Source organism: Bos indicus, chromosome 14, assembly GCF_029378745.1.
Source record: "Bos indicus isolate NIAB-ARS_2022 breed Sahiwal x Tharparkar chromosome 14, NIAB-ARS_B.indTharparkar_mat_pri_1.0, whole genome shotgun sequence".
In the NCBI taxonomy this organism is placed as follows: Eukaryota; Metazoa; Chordata; class Mammalia; order Artiodactyla; family Bovidae; genus Bos; species Bos indicus.
Window position 1 is genome coordinate 74,129,613 of NC_091773.1, and position 24,470 is coordinate 74,154,082.

The 24,470-nt window shown below is 43.0% G+C and overlaps 2 protein-coding genes across 4 annotated transcripts in view; one reads left to right on the forward strand and one right to left on the reverse strand.

Annotated features, from left to right (window-relative positions):
• OSGIN2 (oxidative stress induced growth inhibitor family member 2) overlaps positions 1–289 on the reverse strand; it is a 29,525-nt gene extending 29,236 nt beyond the window's left edge. For 2 of the 3 annotated variants that reach the window (XM_070802937.1, XM_070802938.1), the window contains exon 1: positions 44–285. In XM_070802937.1, the coding sequence (XP_070659038.1) occupies positions 44–87 (44 nt within the window). In that variant the 5' untranslated portion in view covers positions 88–285. Of the gene's footprint in view, positions 1–43 lie in introns of all 3 variants that reach the window. The other variant, XM_070802939.1, reaches the window with a different exon arrangement.
• On the forward strand, positions 136–21,507 carry LOC139186831 (collagen, type I, alpha 1a-like). Its single transcript, XM_070802176.1, has 3 exons — positions 136–218; positions 302–904; positions 19,397–21,507. Exons 1-3 carry the CDS (start codon positions 136–138, stop codon positions 19,428–19,430), a joined length of 720 nt encoding a protein of 239 aa, XP_070658277.1. The 3' UTR covers positions 19,431–21,507.
• The last annotated feature ends 2,963 nt before the right edge of the window (positions 21,508–24,470 follow it).

The following is a 24,470-nucleotide window of genomic DNA, read 5'->3' on the forward strand; positions in this document are numbered from 1 at the left end:
GCCCGGCCGGGCGCAGCCCACCCGCCCCCGCCCGGGAAGTCACCTGAAATGAGCGGCCAGGGAGCAGCGGCAGCACCACACGGGCATCGGTGGCGGCGCCCCAGGCGCCCGAGCGCGACCGCCTCCCGCGGCGGGATGGCCCGGTCGGGGCGCCCGCCGGGTCGCGGGGGTCCTCGGGGCGCCCCGCGCTTCGCCGTGGTCGCGGCGGCGGCGGCCGGGCTCTGAGGCGGCGGCGGCGGCGGCGGCGGCCCGGGGCCCGCCTCAGGGGAGCCGCTTCCGCTCCGGGCCGCGGGTGGCCGAGGTCTCCGTGCGCCGCTGTGGGGGCGGGACGCGGGGGCGGGCGCGCGGCGACGGCGGCGGAGGCCGGCGTGCTCCTCCTTGCAGGTGCGGCGGAGGCCGAGGCCCGCGATTGGCGCAGCCGCGCCCGGGGCCGGCCGGGGGCCGGGCCTGACGACGCGCTGGGGCGGCTGGGGCTGCGCCGAGGTCCGGGCACCGCGGCCGGCCTTCTGGCTTCTGGCCGGCTGGGCCCGGGGCCAGTTACCGGGGAAGAGTGGGCGCTGCTCGCCCCGGCGGCCGGCCGGTCCGCGGGAAGCGCCGGCGGACCTCGCGGCCTCTGCGGCCGGCGCGCCCCGGCGTCTGCAGTCAGGCCGCGCCGTCCTCTCGCCGAGGGCGCCCGGGGACACCGCGACTCCCGCTCCACGAAAACCGTTTATTTTTTTAAGCGCTTTCCTCGCGCCGGGCCCGGGGCCAGCCACCCGGAGCTGCTGCGCGCCCGCTTTCCGCTCTGGACCCGGCCTCACGGTCGCCTGGGAGAGCTTGGCGAACGGAGAGGGCCCGGGTCCCCAGCCCCCGGTTCTGGTGGGGGGCGTCGGGCGTCCCCGCCGAGGTCCCCCTTCCTTAATAAGTAAGTGGTGATGCTGCTAAAAAATATGGTTGCTCGGCCCTGCCGCAGATTCAGGGACTCGGTGTGTTTTATTTCAGTCCCTCCGAGTGATTATAATGCAGGAAATGGTTAAGAGAGGTACCGAGTAATGAGTGCCCCGTATTCGGTATTTTGAAGAAACGAACACGGGACGAAACCCGGGCAAAGTGCTTGATTGCATATACTGTTATCTGGGAGACGTCATTGGATCACTCCTTCCAAAAAGTGCTGAATATTTTTGCAGTTAAAATCTTGGATGCAGAAGCTTCTGTTTTTAAATACTTTTAAGTTCTCAATTTTTGCTGAATGTCGTCATGAACAAACCCGGACTTAGCAGGTATTTTAGAGTCTGTGGCGCTTAAAAGGAAATTTTAGGACTCAGCCTCCCTCCAGGATTATATAATCTAAGATAATATTCATATATATATATTCATTTTACTGTTTATTTTTACTTTAGTGTTTCAGAAAGTTAAGCATAACTTTTCTGTTGACAGTCACATTACCCTTTTAAAGAACTAAATTTGTAAAAGCTATGCCAATCCTGAGAGTTGAAATATGAAGGTTTATGAGTACTTTTGTATACTTTTTTTCTTTTCTTTATGCCTTTTGAGTTTTCTTGCAGTATCTTCAGGTGAAATAATAAAGTGGGCATATCAAATTTTAGCCTTAATCAGGCTTGTATTTAAACCTTGGTAACTTGCTATCATGGTTTACACTTGATAAGAGCTAATGATTAAACCAGGTCACAATAATTACATAGAGGATTTTTCTTATAGCAAATAAGGCACATCAGAGTTTTTGTGTTTTTGAAATTGTAGGTGAGGTACTATTTAAATATAAAATTCTGGTTTGATGAGGTTGTGGGGCAACAGACTCAGATACTGCTGGTGAGAGTATAAATTAGTATGTGATCCCAAACTCCCGTATCTGCGGAGTAGTCTCTCAGCCTCCTTCAGCAGGTGTAGTCACACATTTAGGGTGGGACTCATCTCACACCGGCATCCATTCCAGTCAGCGGTACCTTCTGGGCTTGCTAAACCCTCCTTATTGGTATATAATATACCAGTATTTTATACATTAAGTTATGGAATCTGCCTGCCAAGCAGGAGAAGCATGTTTGATCCCTGGGTCAGGAAGAGCCCCTGGAGAAGAAAATGGCAGCCCGCTTCGGTATCCTTGCCTGGAAAAATCCCAAGGACAGAGGAGCCTAGCAAGCTATTGTCCATGGGTTTGCAAAGAGTTGGGTACAATTTAGTCACTAAACAACAACATGGGTTAGATTACAGTATAATAGTTAAAAGGACTGTGTGTATTGGAATCTTCGCTGTGCTGGCAGTGTGATCTTGGGCAAGTTCCTTAGCATATCTGGGCTTTGGTTCCGCATCTCTAAAATGAGATAATACTTAGTTCATTGGTTGTAAGAACTAAATTCACAAATACTTATAAGGCACTTCCCATAGGGCCTGGCATGTGTTAATCACTGAAGAAATGTTCTTTTTCATTATTATAAAAAATACTTTCACATTTTCTAAAATCAAAATTCCAGGACGTATTTGCCCTAATGTGATGTATCTGGAAATAAGGCCTGTAAAGAGGTAATTGAGGTTAAATGAGGTCATGAGTGTGGAACCCTAATCCGGATGGGTTTGTACCTTAGAAGAAGAGGAACTCTTGTTCTGCCAGAGGAGGACACAGGAGAGGGGGGCAAGCCAGCAAGAGAGCTCTCAGCAGGAACCGAATCAGTAGGCTTCTTGATCTCAGACCTTTGGCCTCCAGAACTGCCAGAAAATAAATGTCTGTTGTTTCAGCCACCCACAGTATGGCATTTTGTTACAGAGATAGTATGTTTGACATGTTTGTTTTGACTGACAAAGATAGTATGTTTTTACATTTTCTAGAAGCAAACAAAAAAATTGAATAGAAATTATTCAAAATAAACTGTTGCATTTCATATACTAGGTAAACCTGCCCGTTGTTGTTCAGTCACTAAGTTGTGTCCAACTCTTTGCAACCCCATGGACTGCAGGACACAAATCTTCCCTGTCCTTCACTATCTCTCAGAGTTTGCCAAGACTCCTGTCCATTGAGTCGGTGATGCCATCCAACCATCTCATCCTGTCGCCCTCTTCTCCTCCTGCCTTCAGTGTGTCCAAGCATCAGGGTCTTTTCCAGTGAGTCAGCTCTTCGCATCAGGTGGCCAAAATATTGGAGCTTCAGCTTCAACATCAGTCCTTCCAATGAATATTCAGGCTTTATTTCTCTTAGGATTGACTGGCTTGATCTTCCTGCAATCCAGGGGACTCTCAAGAGTCTTCTCCAGCAACACAATTCAAAAGTATCAATTCCTTAGCACTTAGCCTTCCTTATGGTCCAGCTTTCACATCCATATGCGACTAGTAGAGAAACCATAGCTTTGACTATACAGCCCTTTGTTGTCACAGTGATGTCTCTGCTTTTTAATACGCTGTCTAGGCTTGTCATAGCTTTCCTGTCAATGGATCATATCATATGCTTGGTAGTGTAACACTCAGAGGGGTCTAGAACATATTCTACACAGTTCCCTCCTTTACAGAAACTCTGGGAAGTTCAGATGCCTTTCAGATGTCTTTATCCTTAAGCCCAGTGATACTTTTTAGTACAGAGAATACCTCTGTTTAACTGTCAGTTTGGATTTTCATCAACTCCATTCTCTACCTGGGCTTCTCTTGTGGCTCAGCTGGTAAAGAATCTGCCTGCAATATGGGAGACCTGGCTTCAATCCCTGGGTTGGGAAGATCCCCTGGAGAAGGGAAAGGCTACCCCCTCCAGTATTCTGGCCTGGAGAATTCCATGGACTATACAGAGTCAGACACAACTGATCGACTTTCACCATTCTCTATCTAGATGGCAGTTTAAAAAAAAAAAAAAAAAAAAACGCTTCCCTGAATACACAGAAAATTGGGGACTTACTGATACTGAGGACTTAGGATGGTGTTTGTTCCTGCAGTTTGAATTCAGGGGATTAGAAAATTCTATACCAAGAAGGCTGCTTGCTAAAAATACAATTTATTTTTGTGATTATTGTAGCAGTCACATTCAGTTATAGAGAATAGAACTCATGAAATTCATTCTACCTCTTAATCTCTTAAGAATGAGAAGACTTTTTACAGGATATTGCAGAATCATAGGAAAGCTGAAGACACATAGGTAGAATTATGAGAAAAGTACCCAAAATCACATTGTAAGAGCAGTTCACTGTTAAGGAGACAGGATTTCCCCTTCTACCCTTCTTGTATCCTTGGGGCTGTTGTTGGTAAGTTGTGTCTGACTCTTTAACAACCCCATAGAGTAACCCGCCAGGCTGCTCTGTCCATAGGATTTCCCAGGCAAAAATACTGGAGTGGGTTGCCATTTCCTTCTCCAGAGGATCTTCCTGACACAAGGATGGAACCTGTATTGGCAGGCAGGTTCTTCACCACTGTGCCACCTGGAAAGTCCTCCTTCCACTTAGTTAAAGGCTTATCCAACAGTACCGAACAGTAGTCAGAGACAAAATATGTCAGAAAAGATAATTCATACAGAATTAACTGAGGTTTACAACATCAGAAGTTTTTAGAATAAACAGAAAAAAATGATTGAAGGAAACATAAAAAGTTCAGAGCTACAGGGAGACATGAATCTGCAAATGCTTAAGATTACTGAGCCACTAGGGAAGCCCCATACCGAGGTTTCAGTTCAGTTCAGTTCGGTCGCTCAGTCGTGTCCAACTCTTTCAGATCAGATCAGTCCCTCAGCCGTGTCTGACTCTTTGCGACCCCATGAATCGCAGCACGCCAGGCCTCCCTGTCCATCACCAACTCCCAGAGTTCACTCAGACTCGTGTCCATCGAGTCAGTGACGCCATCCAGCCATCTCATCCTCTGTCGTCCCCTTCTCCTCCTGCCCCCAATCCCTCCCAGCATCAGAGTCTTTTCCAATGAGTCTACTCTTCACATGAGGTGGCCAAAGTACTGGAGTTTCAGCTTTAGCATCATTCCTTCCAAAGAAATCCCAGGGCTGATCTCCTTTAGAATGGACTGATTGGATCTCCTTGCAGTCCAAGGGACTCTCAAGAGTCTTCTCCAACACCATGGTTCAGAAAAAATACCGAGGTTTACTAGATGTCAAATAAGATTGTCAATCACAAATTGGGAACCACAAATTGACACTTACCATGGGTGCTTGCCAACTACCTCTATAAGGATTAAATTATGCACCACTGAAGCTGCTGACCTCCAACACCCCCTGAAGGAACTCAGGGTGGAGAGTAGAAATGAGGCAATCTGTGCTTCTGGAAACTGGCAAGACAGGTCTTCGGATAGTTAGGTATTCTCAAGAACTGGTTTTATGAGCTCAGTTCTTGTATCTCTTCATATCTAGAAAAGCACTAAAATCCTTCATAGTGACGACTGTTTCTCATGACCAGCAAAACTTCACGAGATCAGCAGAAACTTTTAAAACAAAAAAAGTGTGCTTATTTACATGTACTTCCTCTTTATCCTATATCCTATGTCCTAAAGATATACTATCTTTCCTCCCTCCCTCTTTGGAACAGTTTCTTAGAGCTATCTGTGGTGCTGTTTCCTGGGCTACCATCTTAATTTGCCCCAAATAAAACTTAGCTCACAACTCTTACACTGTGCAATTTTTTAAGTTGAGTTATGAATACCATGAAGGGACCCAGAGCAGGCTTCCCTCCTTCCTTTGCCTGAACTCTACGAGGAACCAGAGCCTTAATACCAGCAGTGGCCCCTTGAGCCCATCCACCTCCTCAGGGAGTCCAGGTGAATTTGGGTAAGTCTCCTAGTTCTTCGATCTCCTCTTCTGGTTAAAGATCCTGAGTTTTATTTGGTGGTAGAGCAAGTTATCTGCCCCCCTTCCAGTTGGAAGATACTGAGGGGGGCAGTTGAAGTGTCCTGGGGTATACCTACCCAGGGTCTGTATAGTGGGTGGAGCTTGCCTGAAAGATACTGAGGAATACCCAACCAGTTGAAAGATACTGGGTATGGCTCAGCCAAGGAATACTCACTCAATTGGAAGATACTGTGGGGTGGGGCTGGTTGAAAAATATCAGAGTTTTCTCAGTTGTAGGAGACCTGAGTAGTCTTGCCTGAAGTGCTTAGGTAAGAGGCTGATCTGACACTTTTCCTCAGTTTGGCTGCCTTCATAGAATTTGTTGGGATAAAAGTGAAGATATTACATGAGAGCTTTGCTCCCAGCTGGTTAGGGCTTTCCCTGGTGACTGAGAAATTCATGGGAGTGGTGGAGGCCAGGTCTTCATACCATGCAGTGGTCCCACATGGAAACCCACTCATTAATTAAACTACTTTCTCATCTGAGGGCTGCAGATAAGAACTGGCCATTCAGCGATCTGAGTACCCATGGTGGTCTTAGACGGCCAGAGGGAGAGTCCATGACGTGTAAGACAAAGTGAAATGTCTCTGGGGTGACGCCTAGAGGAGGTAAACTCACCAGCAGTACACAGGCCCACCACACAATTTCACTAGCGAATTATATCCCTAACGAATTCAACTTAAAATGGGAAATAAAATCTCTCAAAGACAGAAATGAAAGTTGTCAGAAAGTCAACCTTCGACTGACACCCCAGCCAGACTCATATACAATACGTAGGGAGTTCATCCTTACAAGTACTGAGTTCATTGGGAAAATTATACTAAAGGAAATTTCAATCTAAAGTGAGCCAAATTGGGGTTCTTTGATATTCTACAATTGCTATTTTTGCATGCACAGTTAGAAAAGGCCAACCATAAGATCAGACAGAGGAAACGGAATGCTTACTTTGATTGGTATCTAGAATCTTCTAAAAGAGGAAACGATAGAGTAATTTCTCTGCAGGAAACCAACAAGAAATTGCTTGAAACTATATCAGAGCTAAAAAGGCCACAAACCCTGACCCCGTCTTCTGCTCCTCCTATGCCCTCATCTATCTGAGCTCCCTGGTCCAGGTGCTTCCTCCTCTCAGCCTCCTGCTGCTCCCCTTACCTCAGAAAAGGAGAGTAAAAAATCAGGAGTACTTATAGCTCCCTTTAAGGAGACACCTATTACAGGGAGAGGTAAGCCATCTTTGGGGATCACCTATACAGCCTGGACCAGAAGAGAATTTAGAGCCTTAGCTAAAGACTTTCCTGATCCAGTCAGGATCCATTGGGATAAGAAATTTGAATTAACCATCCGGACCTATGAGCCCAGGTTTTCAGATCTATACCAACTAATATAGCTATTCGTTTTTGAAAGCAAACCAAGGGAATGGGTGGAGAAAGCAGGTTGGAAACACCCCTTAATGGACTTTGAATCACATAATCCAGAGGCTTGAAATGAATGTAAGGAATTAGCTCAGAAATTACTTGATCTTATCCCAGAACTTTTCTCTAAAACTGTAGACTGGACAAAGATTTCAACAATGTAAGCAAAAGCCAGCTGAATCAATTCCAGACTGTTAGGAGAGATTTGAAAAAAACTTTTAAGCAATGTTCTGGCTTGACACCTGAGTCATTCTCTAACCATAAAATTGATCTTTTGCTCAACTCCACCTTTTTAGATGGTTTGGATAAGAATTTAGCCACTCTGATCAAAAGACACTATCTAGGTTGGTCTACATTACATACCAATACCCTTGTTACACTGGCTGACCAACTTTCCAAAACCATTAAAAAGAAAGAAAATGGGTTATTTGCAAAATCATGAACCTTCAACTGTGCCAGTTAAGTACCTACGATCAATCCAAGGTCAACCAACCCCCATTTATTTCTCAACTGAGAGCAAAACAAGAAGTTTGTTTTTACTGCAGAAACCCAGCATATCAGAAAATGAACTGTGAGTTAAAAAGAAGCCTAGAAGCAAACTCGATTTTAGATAGGAGTTTCGAGTTAAACAAGAATAGGGCTACTCCCAGGGAACCTAAAGAGTCTTTCCCCTTCTCTCTTAACACCTTGGGAGAAGTAGAAATGATTATACAAGGAGAAGCAATGAAAGCCATAATACATAGGGGCCGCCTCTTCAGTTTTGAAGTGAAGTGAAGTCACTCAGTCATGTCCAACTCTTTGCAACCCCGTGGACTGTAGCCTATCAGGCTCCTCTGTCCATGGGATTTTCCAGGCAAGAGTACTAGAGTGGGTTGCCATTTCCTTCTCCAGGGATCTTCCCCACCCAGATATCTCAGTCTCCCGCATTGTAGGCAGATGCTTTTACCGTCTGAGCCACTACCAAAATTAAAGGCTCTCTTCCTCAGAGTAATACCTTGGCGATGGTAGGGGTTTCTAATGTGCCTATTAAGGTTATTTAATCATTACCTTTAGAATTGTACTTAGGTGAACTTAAAAGAAGATACTCCTTTCTCCTAGTAGAAAATGCTCCTGTTTCCCCCATAGGTAAAGACCTATTGGAAGCTTATGAAGCCCATATTTCTTTGATTCCTAAGGGAGAGATGTTTCTAGATCTAAAGGATCAAGCAGACTTCCTTCATCATATAATGTTTGTGACTCATGATGAGGATGGCACTGAACAAGACAACTTGACAGGCTTAATACCTAAAGAATTATGAGCACTTGCTTCTACTGACATTGGATGAATACATTCCACATCCCCTATTCAAATTACTGTAAGCCCATGCCCAGTATTCGTCGGTATCCATTAAGGCAGGAGGCTGTAGAAGGAATAAAACCTTTAACGTCAGCTTACATTGAGAAGGGGCTTCTTGTGCTTTGCACCAGCCCTTGTAACACTTCCGTTTTGCTAGTTAAAACACCAAATGGCAAGCATTGAAGATTTGTACAGGACTTGAGATCTAGCTCAGTTAATCAAGAATCGCCTGCAATTCAGGAGATCCTAGTTCAATTCTTAGGTTGGGAAAATCCGCTGGAGAAGGGATAGGCTACCCACTCCAGTAGTCTTGGTCTTCCCTGGTGGCTCAGGTGGTAAAGAATCCGCCTGCAATGTGGGAGACCTGGGTTTGATCCCTGGGTTGGGAAGATCCCCTGAAAAAAGGAATGGCTACCCATTCCAGCATTCTAGCCAGGAGAATTCCATTGACTGTATAGTCCATGGGGTTGCAAAGAGTCAGAATGACTGAGCAACTTGACTTCACTGAGATCTATCAATGCTATTATTATCCCTCAGGATTCTATAGTGCCAAGCCTTCACACTTTACTGTCCTATATTCCAAAAAAGAGTGACTTCTTTTCAGATAGATCTCTGCAGTGCTTTTGTTAGTATTCCTGTACATCCTGATGACCCCTGTCTTTTTTACTTCTCTTGGAAGGAATAACAATATACATGGACTGCAATGCCACAGGGCTATGCTGAGAGCCCCACTTACTTCTCTCAGATATTAAAAGCTGATCTAGATGACTAGACTTTCCTCATAAGTCAGTGTTGATACAATATGTAGATAATTTACCTCTGTGTTCAAACTCTTTGTTAAACAGCCAGCAAGACATTCTGTATTTACTCCAAAAGCAAGCGGTAAAGGGACATAAAGTGTTCAAAGAAAACCTGCAATACCATAAGACTAGAGTAAAATATTTAGGACGTAGCATCTCTAAAAAAGAACTGTTAATTGATGTGGATAGAGTTGAAAGGCCTTCTAGTCTTCCCTGCCCTGAAGACAAAAAGACAATTAAGGGTGTTTTTAGGACTTGCAGGTTACTGCAGGAAATGGATCCCCAATTTTTTTTTAAATTGCTCAGCCATTGTATAATCTACTTGAACGAGACCAATCTGAACCTCTTTGCTGGTAAGTAGAGCATTCTGAAGGCAAGGAGACTTTAAAAGAATTTTTGACCAAGGCCCCAAATTATGATCGACCCTTTTCCCTCTCTGTTCTTGAGCAAAAAGGGATTGCATTAGGAGCACTTACCCAGCAACATGGTGGTTACTGCTGACCTAGAACATTAGAGCCAACAGCTAGATTCGGTTGCGAGCACCACCCTCTTGTTTCCAAGCTGTCACAGCAACAGCTAGGCTGTGTTAAACCAGAGAAGAAATACTCATGAGTCACCCTCTTACTGTCTTTGCTCTTCACATTACTAAACTCTTATCATACACAACATTATGCAGCAAGTTGATTAACTTCCCATGAGATTATCTTGCTCTTGCCAAATGTAACTTGACACAGATGCAGCAAGCTTAATCCAGCTACCTTGCTATTGGAAGAATCAGATGTCAATGATGAAAAAATATATATATGATTATGTTGTTTTAACTGACAATTTTTTTTTACCTCCCAGGATTGATCTCTGAGAAAGCCCTATTGATAATCCTGATTTCATATTATTCACTTATGGTTCATATTTGCAAGGACTTCATGAAAAGTACCAGGCTGGTTATGCTGTTGTTTTTCCAGTATAAATCCTGGGGAGTAATCCCTTACCTAACATCTCTTTTGCCCAACAGACCAAATTAATAGCACTAACAAGAGCCTGCCAGTTGGCAAAGGGAAATCTGCTAACATTTACACTGACAGCCACTACAGTTTTGGGGTAGCACATGATTTTCTCATTCTTTGGAAACAAAGAGGATTTCTAACATCCTCGTTGTTATTCAGTCGTTCAGTCCTGTGTGACGCTTTGCAACCCCATGGACTGCAGCATGCCAGGCTTCCCTGTCCTTCACCATCTTCCTGAGTGCGCTCAAACTCATGTCCATTGAGTTGGTGATGTCATCCAACCATTTCATCTTCTGTCATCCACTTCTTCTCCCACCTTCAATCTTTCCCAGCATCAGGGTCTTTTCCAATGAGTCAGTTCTTCGCATCAGGTGGCCAAAGTATTGGAGCTTCAGCTTCAGCATCAGTCCTATCAATAAATATTCCAGGTTAATTTCCTTTAGGATTGAATGGTTGGATCTCCTTTATGTCCAAGGGACTCTCAAGAGTCTTCTCCAACACCACAGTTCAAACGCATCAATTCTTCGGTGCTCAGCTTTCTTTATGGTCCAATCTCACATCCATACACGACTACTGGAAAAACCATAGCCTTGGCTAGACGGACTTTTGTTGGTAAAGAGATGTCTCTGCTTTTTAATATGCTGTCTAGGTTGGTCATAGCTTTTCTTCCAAGGAGCAAGCGTTTTTAATTTCATAGCCACAGACAACATCTGCAGTGATTTTGGAGCCCAAGCAAGTAAAGTCTGTCACCATTTCTACTGTTTCCCCATGTATTTGCCATGTTCTTTCCTGCATAAAAATTAAAAGCCATCTTGGTAAAACCTTAAACAAGGCCTTCTAGGGGGAAGCTCAGATTTCCCTGTGTCTTTCAGACATAAATGTTCTATCTGATCTTCCTCAGTTCTTCTATTGTGTGTTTGTTCCTATTAGGCCTAGAAGAGGTCTTTTTTTTTTTTTTTTTTTATTCTTAATGGATTGCATCTCTGTTGAGATATAATTTATTGTTAGCCAAATGATGGATCCTTTTAGAATTAGAGGAACTAACAAATTATTAAGTCTAAAGTGCTCTTGTTGCAAACAATTGTATTGTTGGTACTTGCAAAACAAAAGTCAAACTACCCTAGGAACTTATTTTTAGAAGGAAAAAAACCAGTTTAGGAAGCTTCATTGTGGCCTTCGGCTCAGGCGACCTTACAGATGCTAATAAGAACAATTAAGAATATCAACAAAAAACCTTTAGAGAAAGAGAGTCTAGCTATTATTTCAATGAGGTAAAAAAAAAAATTTAAGGAGTTACCACAAATGAATAAAAATCTTTGGATGGTTACTTAAAATGGCATAAATAAAATAGACATCTGTGTGATTAAAACAAGACTTGGTTTTAATCAAGACAGTGATTTTTTTGGAGCCCAAGAAAATAAAGTCTGTCACTGTTTCCATTGTTTTTCCACCCATTTTCCATGAAGTGATGGGACTGGGTGCCATGATCTTCATTTTTTGACTGTTGAGTTTTAAGCCAGCTTTTTCACTCTCCTCTTTCAGCTTCATCAAGAGGGTCTTTAGTTTCTCTTTGCTTTCTGCCATTAGGGTGGTATCATACCTGAGATTATTAATATTTCTCCTGGCAATCTTGATTCCAGTTTGTCCTTCTTCCAACCCAGCATTCTGCATGATGTACTCTTTATGTAAGTTAAATACTCAGGGTGACAATATACAGCCTTGACAGACTCCTTTCCCCATTTGGAACCAGTCATTGTTCCATATCCGGTTCTAACTGTTGTTTCTTGACCTGCAAACAGGTTTCGCAGGAGTCAGGTAAGGCGGTCTGGTATTCCTGTCTCTCAAAGAATTTTCCACAGTTTGTTGTGATTCACATGGTCAAAGGCTTTAGCACAGTCAATGAAGCAGGAATAGATGTCTCTCTGGAATTCTCTCGCTTTTTCGATGAACCAGCGGATATTGGCAATTTAATCTCTGGTTCCTCTGCCTTTTCTAAATCCAACTTGAACATCTGGGAGTTCTTGGTTCTTGTACTGTTGAAGCCTAGCTTGGAGAATTTTGAGCATTACTTTGCTAGCGTGTAAAATGAGTGTAATTGTGCAGTAGTTTGGACATTCTTTGGCATTCCCTTCTTTGGGACTGGAATGAAAACTGACCTTTTTCAGTCCTGTAGCCACTGCTGAGTTTTCCAAATTTGCTGGCATATTGACTGCAGCACTTTCACAGCATCATCTTTTAGGATTTGAAATAGCTCAACTGGAATTCCATCACCTCCACTATGTTTGTTTCTAGTGATGCTTCCTAAGGCCCACCTGACTTCACATTCCAGGATGTCTGGCTCTATGTGAGTGATCACACCATTGTGGTTATCTGGGTCATTCTTTTTTGTATAGTTCTTCTGTGTATTCTTGCCACCTCTTCTTGATATCCTCTGCTTCTCTTAGGTCCTTACCATTTCTGTCCTTTATTGTGCCCATCTTTGCATGAAATGTTCCCTTGGTATCTAATTTTCTTGAAGAGATCTCTAGTCTTTCCCATTCTGTTGTTTTCCTCTATTTCTTTGCATTGGTCACTTAGGAAGACTTACTTATCTCTCCTTGCTATTCTTTGGAACTCTGCATTCATATGGGTCTATCTTTCCTTTTCTCCTTTGCCTTTTGCTTCTCTTCTTTTCTCAGTTATTTGTAAGGCTTCCTCAGACAACCATTTTGCCTTTTTGCATTTCTTTTTCTTTGGGGTGGTTTTGATCACTGCCTTCTGTACAGTGTTACAAACCTGCATCCATAGTTTTTCAGGCACTCTGTCTATCAGATCTAATCCCTTGACTCTATTTGTCACTTCCACTGTATAATCGTAAGGGATTATGAATCGTAATATTTACAGTAAGTTGATATTCCTTTGTTAGTTCACCTCTGTTCCAGAAGTACCACTCAAAGTATCGTCCTTCCTGGGCTTTGAATGTTCACAGGGTGCTGTATTACAAAAGAGAAACATGCCTTATGTGTAAAATAAAAGTTTCCAAAGTGCTTTTGACAAGAAAGTGCCTGAGGTCACTCTGTGTGTGCTACTGCAGTTGCAGATATTGTGAAGTCAAAGACACTTGTAAATATGATGGTCAGGACATTGCCTTGACTCTAGAATCAGGTGGACAGAGGCTTGGCTTATTCTATGATTCAGTATGTAGTGCTCCCTTTAAATATATGAAAGTATAACCCTTGATAATTAACATTTTATATTGAGTCTCAGGTGTGAGATTTGTGATAGCTTGTATCATGGAAATAAAATCACATTATGCAGTTTTCTTCATAATAAATACTGTCATTATACAAACTCCCACACTAAATTTCTTTCCATTTTAACTCATGTTTAGCTTTGATAGGAATACAAGATTTTCCTAAATGTTCCCTGCTAACAATAGAATGAAAAGAATAGCCATGGATAATCTGCTGCTGAATAATCTATGTTTTGAGTCATAAGGATTTTCAAAAATCACTCTGTTGTCTGTCAGTTTATCAAATAAAGCACTTAAAGCTATACCTTACCCAAGTCAAATCATTCTCAGTAGACAATATTTTATAAAAGGGAACATAAAATAGCTTGGTTTTGCAAAATGGTTTTAAAATCTTATTTTAGGTGTCCACTGCCATTGGCTTCAGCGTTCACATTAATCCCCTTCTGTAACAAAAGGGTAACATGACTACCACCCAACCCCTTCAAAAAAAAAAAAAAAAAAGGTTGAGAAACCAATGCCATCTGAATAGGGGCCTGGCTGCCGCTGGGAGCTGACTTTCTGAGTCAGCAGAACCGAGGTCCGTTTCTGGGAGCGATGCGGCCACTATTGGCAGCCTGAACCGAGAGGCCTGAACGCGCTTCAGAGTCTGATTATACCGAAGACAAAGGATTGCTGGCATCATCAGTTCCCTGAACAAGCAGCAAGTGGGCATTCTGCCGCAGGGTGGAACTGGCTGACCTCGTGATCCTTCCCCAACTGTGAGAAAGTTACTTTTAGCTCAGTCATTAGGAAACAAAGAAAGATTTATATTTTGTGAAAACTGTCGCTTGAGGGTTTTTTTTTTTTTTTTTTCAGGACTTTTGATTTGGGAAAAACTAAACATGATTCAAAGTATGCCTTGTTTGAAATATTAGGTATTTCTATACAACAAATTCAAAAATTAGTTTTTTTTTTAAATTAAACATTTATTGAGCTGCTTTGTCAAGTACCAGAGATATAAAAATGATGAAGACATACTGTGCTCAAGGAATATACAGTTTAGTGAGCTACATGAACATATACATATTTTATGTGTGAGGTAAATCCAACCCCTCTGATCATTACAGATTTACCTGTAGAGAAGACCTGGGTGGGATGCCACTCTCGTCTTTTTAAAGTCTCAGTTTCCTCATCTATAAAATGAAAGCAATACTACCTGGATGAAATTGTTACATCATCTGCAAGTGTTTAAAGATGTATCTTTTAATTGTGAGGGAGACAGCAAATTAGCCAAGATGGCTTGTTCAGGCTCTCTCGTCCCATGTTTTGTCAATAATGACCGTGTAATGGCTGAGATCACTTACTGCACTGCGCATGCACCTCACGAGGTACTTGGCTTGGTCACTAATTTATGCTGTGCTGATATGAACGTGAAAGTCGCTTAGTCGTGTCCGACTCTTTGTGACCCCATACAGTCCACGGAATTCGCCAGGCCAGAATACTGGAGTGGGTAGCCTTTCATTCTCCAGGGGCTCTTTCCAACCCAGGGATCCAACCCAGGCCTCCCGCATTGCAGGCGGATTCTTAACCAGCTGAGCTACAACGGAAGCCCAGGAATGCTGGAGTGGGTAGCCTATCCCTTCTCCAGGGGATCTTCCTGACCCAGGAATCGAACCGGGGTCTCCTGCATTGCAGGAGAAAGAGCTATCAGGGAAGCCCTGCTGATTGATTGAGCTCCACCTGCAAAGTGGCAGCATTACTGCTGAGTCATGGCTGTGTCCGTTGGGTCAGCCAGGAGAGAGAATACAGCGTGTATGCTGTGGCTGCTGCATCAGCCAGGAGAGAGGTTGTGTTGTGGTAGGTTTTGCTATCTGCTGCTACAACTGAGGCGCCAGCCAGGAGAGAATACATGCATCTGCAGTTCTTACGGCCCCTTGAGTTTTCTTCCAGCTTCACTGCTTGAACCTTGTCTACCCTGGGTTCAATGAACAGGGTGCACAGCGAGACACAGCAAGACGACTGGTGCTGTGAACAGAACCAGTTCAGTTCAGTCGTTCAGTTGTGTCCGACTCTCTGCGACCCCGTAAACTGCAGCACGTCAGGCCTCCCTGTCCATCACCAACTCCTGGAGTTCACCCAAACCCATGTCCATTGAGTCGGTGATGCCATCCAACCATCTCATCCTCTGTCGTCCCCTTCTCCTGTTCTCAATCTTTCCCAGCATCAGGGTCTTTTCCAATGAGTCAGCTCTTCGCATCAGGTGGCCAAAGCGTTGGAGTTTCAGCTTCAACATCAGTCCCTCCAATGAACACCCAGGACTGATCTCCTTTAAGATGGACTGGTTGGATCTCCTTGCAGTCCAAGGGACTCTCAAGAGTCTTCTCCAACACCACAGTTCAAAAGCATCCATTCTTCGGTGCTCAGCTTTCTTCACAGTCCAACTCTCACATCCATACATGACCACTGGAAAAACCATGGCCTTGACAGGATCAGCAATACACTAATATTTCTCAACTTGTCATCTACCTGAATTTATATCACATTGGGTGCTGTGCTTGTTAAAAAAGACAGCTTCTTGGGCTCTCTCCCAGACCAGTTTTATTAGAACCTGAGGGTGGAGCCCAGAGATCTGTATCTTAATGATGGCCCTCAGGGGATTCTTATGCCAATTGAGTTTGAGAAACTTTGCTTTATTCAAATGTGTTATACAGTTATTATTAAGTTATTGCATTCAGAACTAAAATTTGAAAATCTGCACAAGATTACTTAGTATGTGGTGGAAACAGGGCCCCAATTCAATTATCTGTAAATCTAATTCTCTTTCCATAACATCAAGTTGTGTCTTATACGAAAGGGGTTACTTGAATGAAAAATTTCATTACTTTTCCTAATGGGAGCCACAAACTACATTTCAAAACTAGTCATGTTAAGAATAGACAGTGGTAAGGGGTAGTGGTTCTCTTCTGAGAGGTTGGCAGAGATGATTCTGGGAAACAATGAATTAGCAGGTCAAGAGATTAGCACAGGTGGATTTTAGCACTTGGATCCAACTTCCTTTTCTAGTCTCAGTCAGAACAGGTCTCTCCAGAGTAAATACTTAGAAACTGGAGGCATTCCACCTGACTTCCTTTTCTGAGAGTACAATTGCCATAGCTTAGTTTCCAAACTGTGTTCTTCAGTGTTCTCAAACTCACAAGGGTTCGTGGAATATTTTAATTTTTCAAGGGGACCACAGTGACACCTTTGCAAATTTCTAGTTTGAGATGGTTCACAATTTCAGCATTAGAACATGCTACGTTTCTTTCTGTTACATAATAACAAGGAAAGTGGTATAAAATCTGGTTCTAAGGTTTGAGAAGTTGTGTGTGGTGCCCAACCAGCACATTTGTACCATTAATAAGTAGTTGGGGACCTTTTCAGAGCAAAGTGGTATTTTTTTCTATTTATGTGTATCATTTTTTTTTTTCAAATGGCTACTACATTGATAAAACATAAATATTATCAAAGTGTTTGGCCCTAACTACTTAACTAACCTGGAGAAGGAAGTGACAACCCCCTCCAGTATTCCTGCCTGGGAAATCCCATGGACAGAGGAGCCTGGTGGGCTACAGTCCCTGGGTCGCAGAGTTGAACACGACTGAGCGACGGAGCCCATGCATGCGTGTAATTAACCCTTGAGGTCTAGGGCACTGTGAGAAAGTACTGACTGCTGAGGATGCCATGAAGCTATAAAGTTGGGGAATTTCTGCTTAGGGTGGAGAAAGAAAAGAATTTGATTGATTCAGTTAAATACATTTATTCATAGAGAAAGCATTCATTTCACTAAGTATCATAAGGCAGTGGTCAATAAGCTGATGGCCTAGATAGTCCGGGCCCTCTCAGATGTGACAGAACTCACGAGGACGCTGGTGCACAGCTATTTCTTCCTGAAAATAAGACTGTCTTTTCTGCTATTTCCTCTGCAGTCTACCAAAATCTTATCTGACTTACTGGGCTTTACCACTTCCTGTGACTTTGTGTCTTGGAGCACTGACTGCTTTGAGCCTTCTCTAATTGAAAGATGGAAATAGGAAATAAAAGGCTGTCCCCTATCTCCCGACTCTGCTAACTGCTCACAAGTAGGTGTAAAAGGGTTCAGTTTTATGGTTCTGAGAGCACTCAGCATAGAGATGACTTAGCAAATTATCATCATTACATTTCTGCTTTTTCTGGGACTTCTAGTCAGTTTACAGAAATACCTTACAGTATTTTTCAAGAAACACAACCAGAAACTGGAAAAGAAATTGATTCATTTTGCTGGTGAAGTGAAAGTTACTCAGTCAGGTTCAACTCTGCGACCCCTATGGACTGTACAGGAATTAGGCCAGAATACTGGAGTGGGTAACCTTTTCCTTCTCCAGGGGATCTTCCCAAACCAGGGATCAGACCCAGGCCTCCCACATTTCAGGCGGATTCTTTACCAGCTGAGCCACAATGGAAGCCCAGGAACACTGGAGTGGGTAGCCTATCCGTTCTCCAGCAGATCTTCCTGACCCAGGAATCGAACCACGGTCTCCTGCATTGCAGGCGGATTCTTTACCAGCTGAGCTCTCAGGGATCATTTTGCTGGGATGTAGCTTTAAGTAGTGAGAGGATGTTCTAGGTGGAAGATGTGTGGGGCTCAGCGCAGCTATGGAGATGATTGGCACTAAATTCTTGGCTTTTTTTCCCTGGCTTATCGTTTTGTAAAATGGGCATAATAATGTCTATCTCAGAGGGTTATTAAAAGTATGTAAAGTTATTAAAAGGTTATTAAAAGGATGTAAAACGAGTGACAGCGTGGGGCTTGGAACATTTGAAATGTCCAAGAATTGTAGCATTTTCCACAGATATCTCCCAAACGTTACTTTCGTTAAACTTCCGAGACTCGGTTTTCATGCTGACCTCAGTGCTGCAGATATCTACATTTGTAATATCAGGAAGCAGACTCCCATGTTGCCTCAGGCTTTCTGAGAAAGAGAGCTCTGTCTCTACCTTCTTCTCAAACGGTCTGTTTTAGCCACAGCTGCTTGGCTTGCTCCTCCTCTGTCAGGAGTGGCTCGGCTAGTGGAGCAGCATCGTGCCCTTGACCCTGCTCTGTGGAAGGGGAAGCAAAGGCCTGCCCACCCCCCAGAGCTGCCCCCCACAGCACCCGTCCTGCTATTCAGGCTTACTTACGTGAGGAGCCGCTTGCTCCGCAGTACAAATAAATGCTCAGTGCCAACTTTCTGCAGGACGGGTCTGTGTCTTTGCTTATGCTCAAAATTACCTGTTCCCTCTCCAGTTCCTCTCTTTCCATCCAAAATTTACACATTCCTTGAATTATACCTTTTCTGGTGAACCCATTTTACAAGAGTTCTCCCCATTTAAAATCCCCGAGCACTTGCAGTCCTAACTATTCATTTAGCACATTTAATATTGTATAGCACAATGTATTACTTTTCCTTTTTTCCCCCCGGTTTGTAGTTCATCTCCGGAGCCATATCCTGAACTCCAGTTCTGGCTGTGTGGCGTTTTGTAAGTTGGTCTCCTTAAGGCTCACTTACCTCAGGTGTAAAAAGCCAGGATCACCTTCTATTGCCACCCTTTGGTATCCTTGTTGCACGGGGCCTTGTATGCAGCAAACTTCCCTCAAATTCTCAGCAAATACTGTGGAGGTTATGGACTTGCAGAGGCACAAGTGAAGACGACTGCATAAAATGTCAACTCGTATCCTAAATTAATTTCATTCATCTGCTGAATGTGTTGTGTTGTTATTGTTTTTCCCCTGAAAGTGAGTTTGTTGGAGTTTGCTAAAATAAAGGCCTTTCTTCTGTATCTTCAGCAGAGATCTAAAGGAAGACATAAGAGATCATTAGCCTCTTGATGAAAAGCTCGAACATTACCAGACAACTAGAGTTCACTGACTCAACAGTACCAACCGCAAGTCATACATAAAAGATGTTAGTGAAAGTCACTCAGTCATGTCTGACTCTGTGCAACCCCATGGACTGTAGCTCACCATTGAGAACTTACGATGAACTGAACGGTGTCACCGGATTCATGGTCTCCAAAGGAGAAGCTTTAAGTCTGGCACCAAAGACAGTCTCGGACACTCAGAGCTTTGTGTAGATTTTATTTAAAGTGAAAGTGATAGAAAAAGCTTCTGACGTAGACATCAGAATGAGGCAGGAGAGTACGCGCCTCGCTAGTTTAAGCGGGATCTTCCATACTTCTCAACTAGCTGCTGACAATAGATAAAAACAATTACCTCAAGGCTGTGAGAATTTTACCCAGATCCTTTCCTGTAACATACATCCTGGGGTGACATCAGCATGAGATTAGCCAAAAGGAACCCAGAGCTTAAGGCAGTGGAAGTTTTACTTTCCAGGCCTTCTCCTATGACATTTGTCCAAAGCTCAAAAAAAGGCATGTCCTTGAGCAAGAGATAATGCTGCCTACGAGGCTTAATTGTCTAAGGCAAAAGAGTGCGAAAAAGAATGTTTACCTCCTCCTTAAAGGGACCCTGGGCTTGGACTCCTTATCCACCTGCCTAAGTTAACTCTCCCACTAGGCTCCTCTGTCCATGGGATTCTCCAGACAAGATCATTGCAGTGGGTTGCCATTTCCTTCTCCAGGGGATCTTCCAGACCCAGGGATCGAACCCAGGTTTTCTGCACTGCGGACGGATTCTTTACCACCTGAATTGAAGTGTTAGTCGCTCAGTCGTGTTCTACTCTTTACGACTAACACTTTACCACCTGAGCCACCAGGAAAGCTCAAAAGATGTTATGTATAACATATTTCCAGAGCTTACGATGTGTCAGGCGGATTTCCTTGCTTTTTAAATATATAATTGATATAATCTGCACAACAACCATATAAAATAGGTAGTGCCTTTATTCCTGTTTTATAGATGAAGAAATAAAGACAGTTTAGGACACAGACTTCAAATTTAGAGCTAAAATGATGGGATGAACAATGACCTCCCAAGGAAACTCATGTCCTAAGTCCATAGAACCTGTGACTGTTATTTTACATTGTAAAAGGGCTTTATGGATATGATTGGGCTTCCCTGGTGGCTCAGACGGTAAAGAATCTGCCTACAATGCAGGAGACCTGGGTTTGATCCTTGGTTTGGGAAGATCCCCTGGAGGGAGGAACAGCTTCCCACCCCAGTATTCTGGCCTGGAGAATTCCATGGATAGAGGAGCCTGGCAGGCTACAGTTCATGGGAAACAGATATGATTAAGTTAAGGATAGTGAGATGGAAAAAATGATTCTGAACCATCCAGGTAGGGCTAATGTATTTACAAGGATTTTTCTTTTCTTTTTTTTTTTTTGATTAATACATACAACTTGTCTTTTGGGCTTCCCCTGTGGCTTAGCGGTAAAGAATCTGCCTACAGTACAGGAAACGCGGGTTCAATCCCTGGGTCAGGAAGATCCCCTGGAGAAGGAAATGGCAACCCACTCCAGTACTCTTGATTAAGAAATGCCCCAGACAGAGTCATGTCACAATATTGAGTATAGTTCCCCATGCTCTACAGTAGGTCCTTGTTGGTTATCTATTTTATATACAGCAGTGTGTATATGTTAACCCCAAACTCCTGATTTATCCCGCCCGCCACCCACCTTTCCCCTTTGGGAACTATAAGTGTGTTAGCCATGTCTGTAATCATAAAGGTTCTTAAAAGAGGGAGACATAGAGGGTCAAAAGCAGAAAGAGGAGATGGCACAGTAGAAGCAGAACTTGGAGAAATGTGCTTTGGAAATGGAGACAGAAGGCCGTGGGCAACGACAGACCCTATCTCGCAGCTGGAAAACACAAGGGAATGGATTCTCCCCGGGAGCCTCCAGAAGGAATGCAGCCTCGCCAAAACCCTCAAGACCCACTTGGACATCTAGCCTCCAGAACGCTAAGATAATAAATTTGTGTTGTTTCAAGACACTAAATTTGTTGTAATCTGTTCAAGAGGAAACAAATGCAACACACATATGTTTAGTCCTGAAGGACTTAGTCTAGAAGTAGAAACAGGCTGAAACTGGGGGAAAAAAATTTACTTCTTGGAGATGCTGACAGAGAACAGGCATACTAAAAAGGGATAAACTCAAAGGGTTTTGTCCAAAAAAGAGCTCCATGAGAAGCACCATTTCAAGACCTGGTCCTGACACTGGCTAACTTTTCTTGTGTAAACAAATCACATCAATTTTCTGAACTGTTGTCTCATTTTTAAATTGAGAATATTGTACTAGTGTGGTTTGATCATAAAGATACTATTAAAAAGTTATTTGACTAGGTAATATATACATGGTCATGGTACAGAATTGAAAAGGTTCACAGTGAAAATCAAGTCTTTCTCTCACCTCTTGTCCTGAAGGTGTCCAAGTGCCCTTTGCAGGGGCAATTGTTACCCATTTTTTTTTTTATGGTTTTTTTTTTGTTTTGTTTTGTTACCCATTTTTTCTGTATCCTTTTAGAGATATTTTATGCATTTACAAATATATACATATGAACATATACATGTGTGTGTGTGTATATATATATACATGTGTGTATTATTTTTATCATAAAAAGGATAGCATATTAAGCACATTGTCCTTCACCTTGCTGTGAAGTTAACTTGGTGATAACTTGGGGATTATTCTATAGGATTCTGTAGTAGTATGTAATGTGATTCCTTTTTCTTTTTAGTAGTGTAATCCATTGTTTCAGTGTATCAGAAAGTATTTAACCTGTTTCTTGTTTCTAGAAACATTTAGATTGTTTCTAGTTTTTTAACTGTTGCAAACAAAGATGCAATGCATAGCTTGTTACAATGTTACTTTGTATATGTTCTAATACATCTTTAGGATAAATATTAATGTATGAAGTTTCTAGGTGATGGCATGTATTGATTAACATTTTGATAAATATCAAATATTGAGAGTGTAACACTCTCAAGAGGTGTATTCTAGCTATCTGTGTATCAGACCACTCCAAAATTAGTGACTTAAAACAACCATTTATTATTATTTTTCATTCTTCTGGGGTTGATGAGGTCAGCTGGATAGTTCTTGCCTGGAATTTCCCATATATTTGCTGTAAGATATATGGCTGTAAGGGTTTCCCTGGTAGCTCAGCTGGTAAAGAATCCACTTGCAAAGCAGGAGACCCCGGGTCAATTCCTAGGTTGGGAAGATCCCCTGGAGGAGGGCATGACAACCCACTCCAGTGTGCTTGCCTGGAGAATCCTCATGGACAGAGGAGCCTGGCGGGCTACTGTCCATGGAGTTGCAAATAGTTGGACATAACTCAGCAACTAAGCACAGCACAGCACAGCACATATGGTTATAAAGGCAGAGTTGTCTGAAGGTCTCTTTACTTCGTCAACAATCAGCAATCAATAATAAGAATAGAAGAGTTATTTGAGCCAAACTGAAGACTAGCCTGCTTCACCAGGGGCTCAGAGGTAAAGAATCTACCTGTAGTGCAGGAGACACAGAAGACACGGGTTCAATCCTAGATCAGGAAGATCCCCTGGAGGAGGGCATGGCAACTCACTCCGGGATTCTTGCCTGGAGAATCCCATGGACAGAGGAGCCTGTGGGCACGCACACGTGCGCGGAGACTAGCGCAGAAGTCTGGTCCCAGATACTCTGAGAAACTGCTCTCAGAGAAACACGGTTTCCAACACGGTATTAGATCTCGTCAGGACAAAGAACATTAAACTAGTCAGGACTGCATTTCTTCAAGGTCTCAAAAAACAAAAACAAAAAATAGGCCAGCACATTCACAGTAAGTCAGTATGGCCTTGGTGCCTGGGAAGGGAGTCTTATCGTCAACGGAGTACTAGCACTGGCGTCCCAGGAAGACAGAGGTTTAATCTTTATGTTTAACCTGGACACCGTACAATGTATGTTTGATAGGCCATAAAACAGGCTATTTTAGTTAGCATAAAATTCAAGTTAAGCCAGAATAACCTCCCTCTATCTCAGTTATGTGAACATTTCTTTTATCAACTTACATGTGTGGCATTTGGTCTAGGAGGAACTGGAACTGGAGACTAAGAATTTTCAGACAACCTTTACCCTAGTGTAGGGTCAATCTATGTCTCCTCCTCACTCCCAGGAATATATTCTGCATAAGAGAAGAATGGCAGAGTTCATCTTGATAAGTTAAAGATGGTATCTCATAATTTTTATTTGCTTTTTTCCTTTAGGTGAGAGAAATTTAACATTGTTTCATATATTTAGGAAGTATTTGTATTTACTTTTATGTGCATGTCCTCATAACTGTTCTCATAAATTGTGCCCATTTTCCTATCAAGTTTTTAGTTAGGGAAGCAAAAAAGGTTGATGGGCCCATGGAATAAACTTCACGGGCTGACAGAGGAAGAGAGAGAAAAAGAGGACCATGGGTCAGCTGTGCAGAAGGCATCCACTATTTTTGCATTGTCTGTGAAAGTGATAAGGCCCAGAAAGAAATGGCTGAATGTCTCGACTTGTGGATACAGACCTTTGTGTAGGCAGCCTTGTGAGAAGGTTCATGTGTTCCAGACATGTTGTAGAAGCTAGGAAGAGGGGCAGACCTAAAGAGACCGTGCAGTAAGGAACAGTGGGTAGGTAACACGTGTGTCCAGATCATACAGATCTGATCTCATCTTCAATGCTTTGCTCCTTTATAGGATCCAGTAACTAGGACCCAACAGGCAGTGAGAGAGGCAAGACGTAGAAACCCCTCAGCCTGACTGAACTTAAGTTTTCCGCCAACCCTGTAGAATAGGGACACAGAATATAGAAAAATAAGTCGCATTTCTTGCCCACTTGATATGGTGGACTTGTTACTTCACAATCACTTAAAACCTATAATTTTTTGGTTTATTCAAGATGTATTTTGAGTGTGTGTTGTTTTGCTAGGCACTGTGTTAGTTACTGTA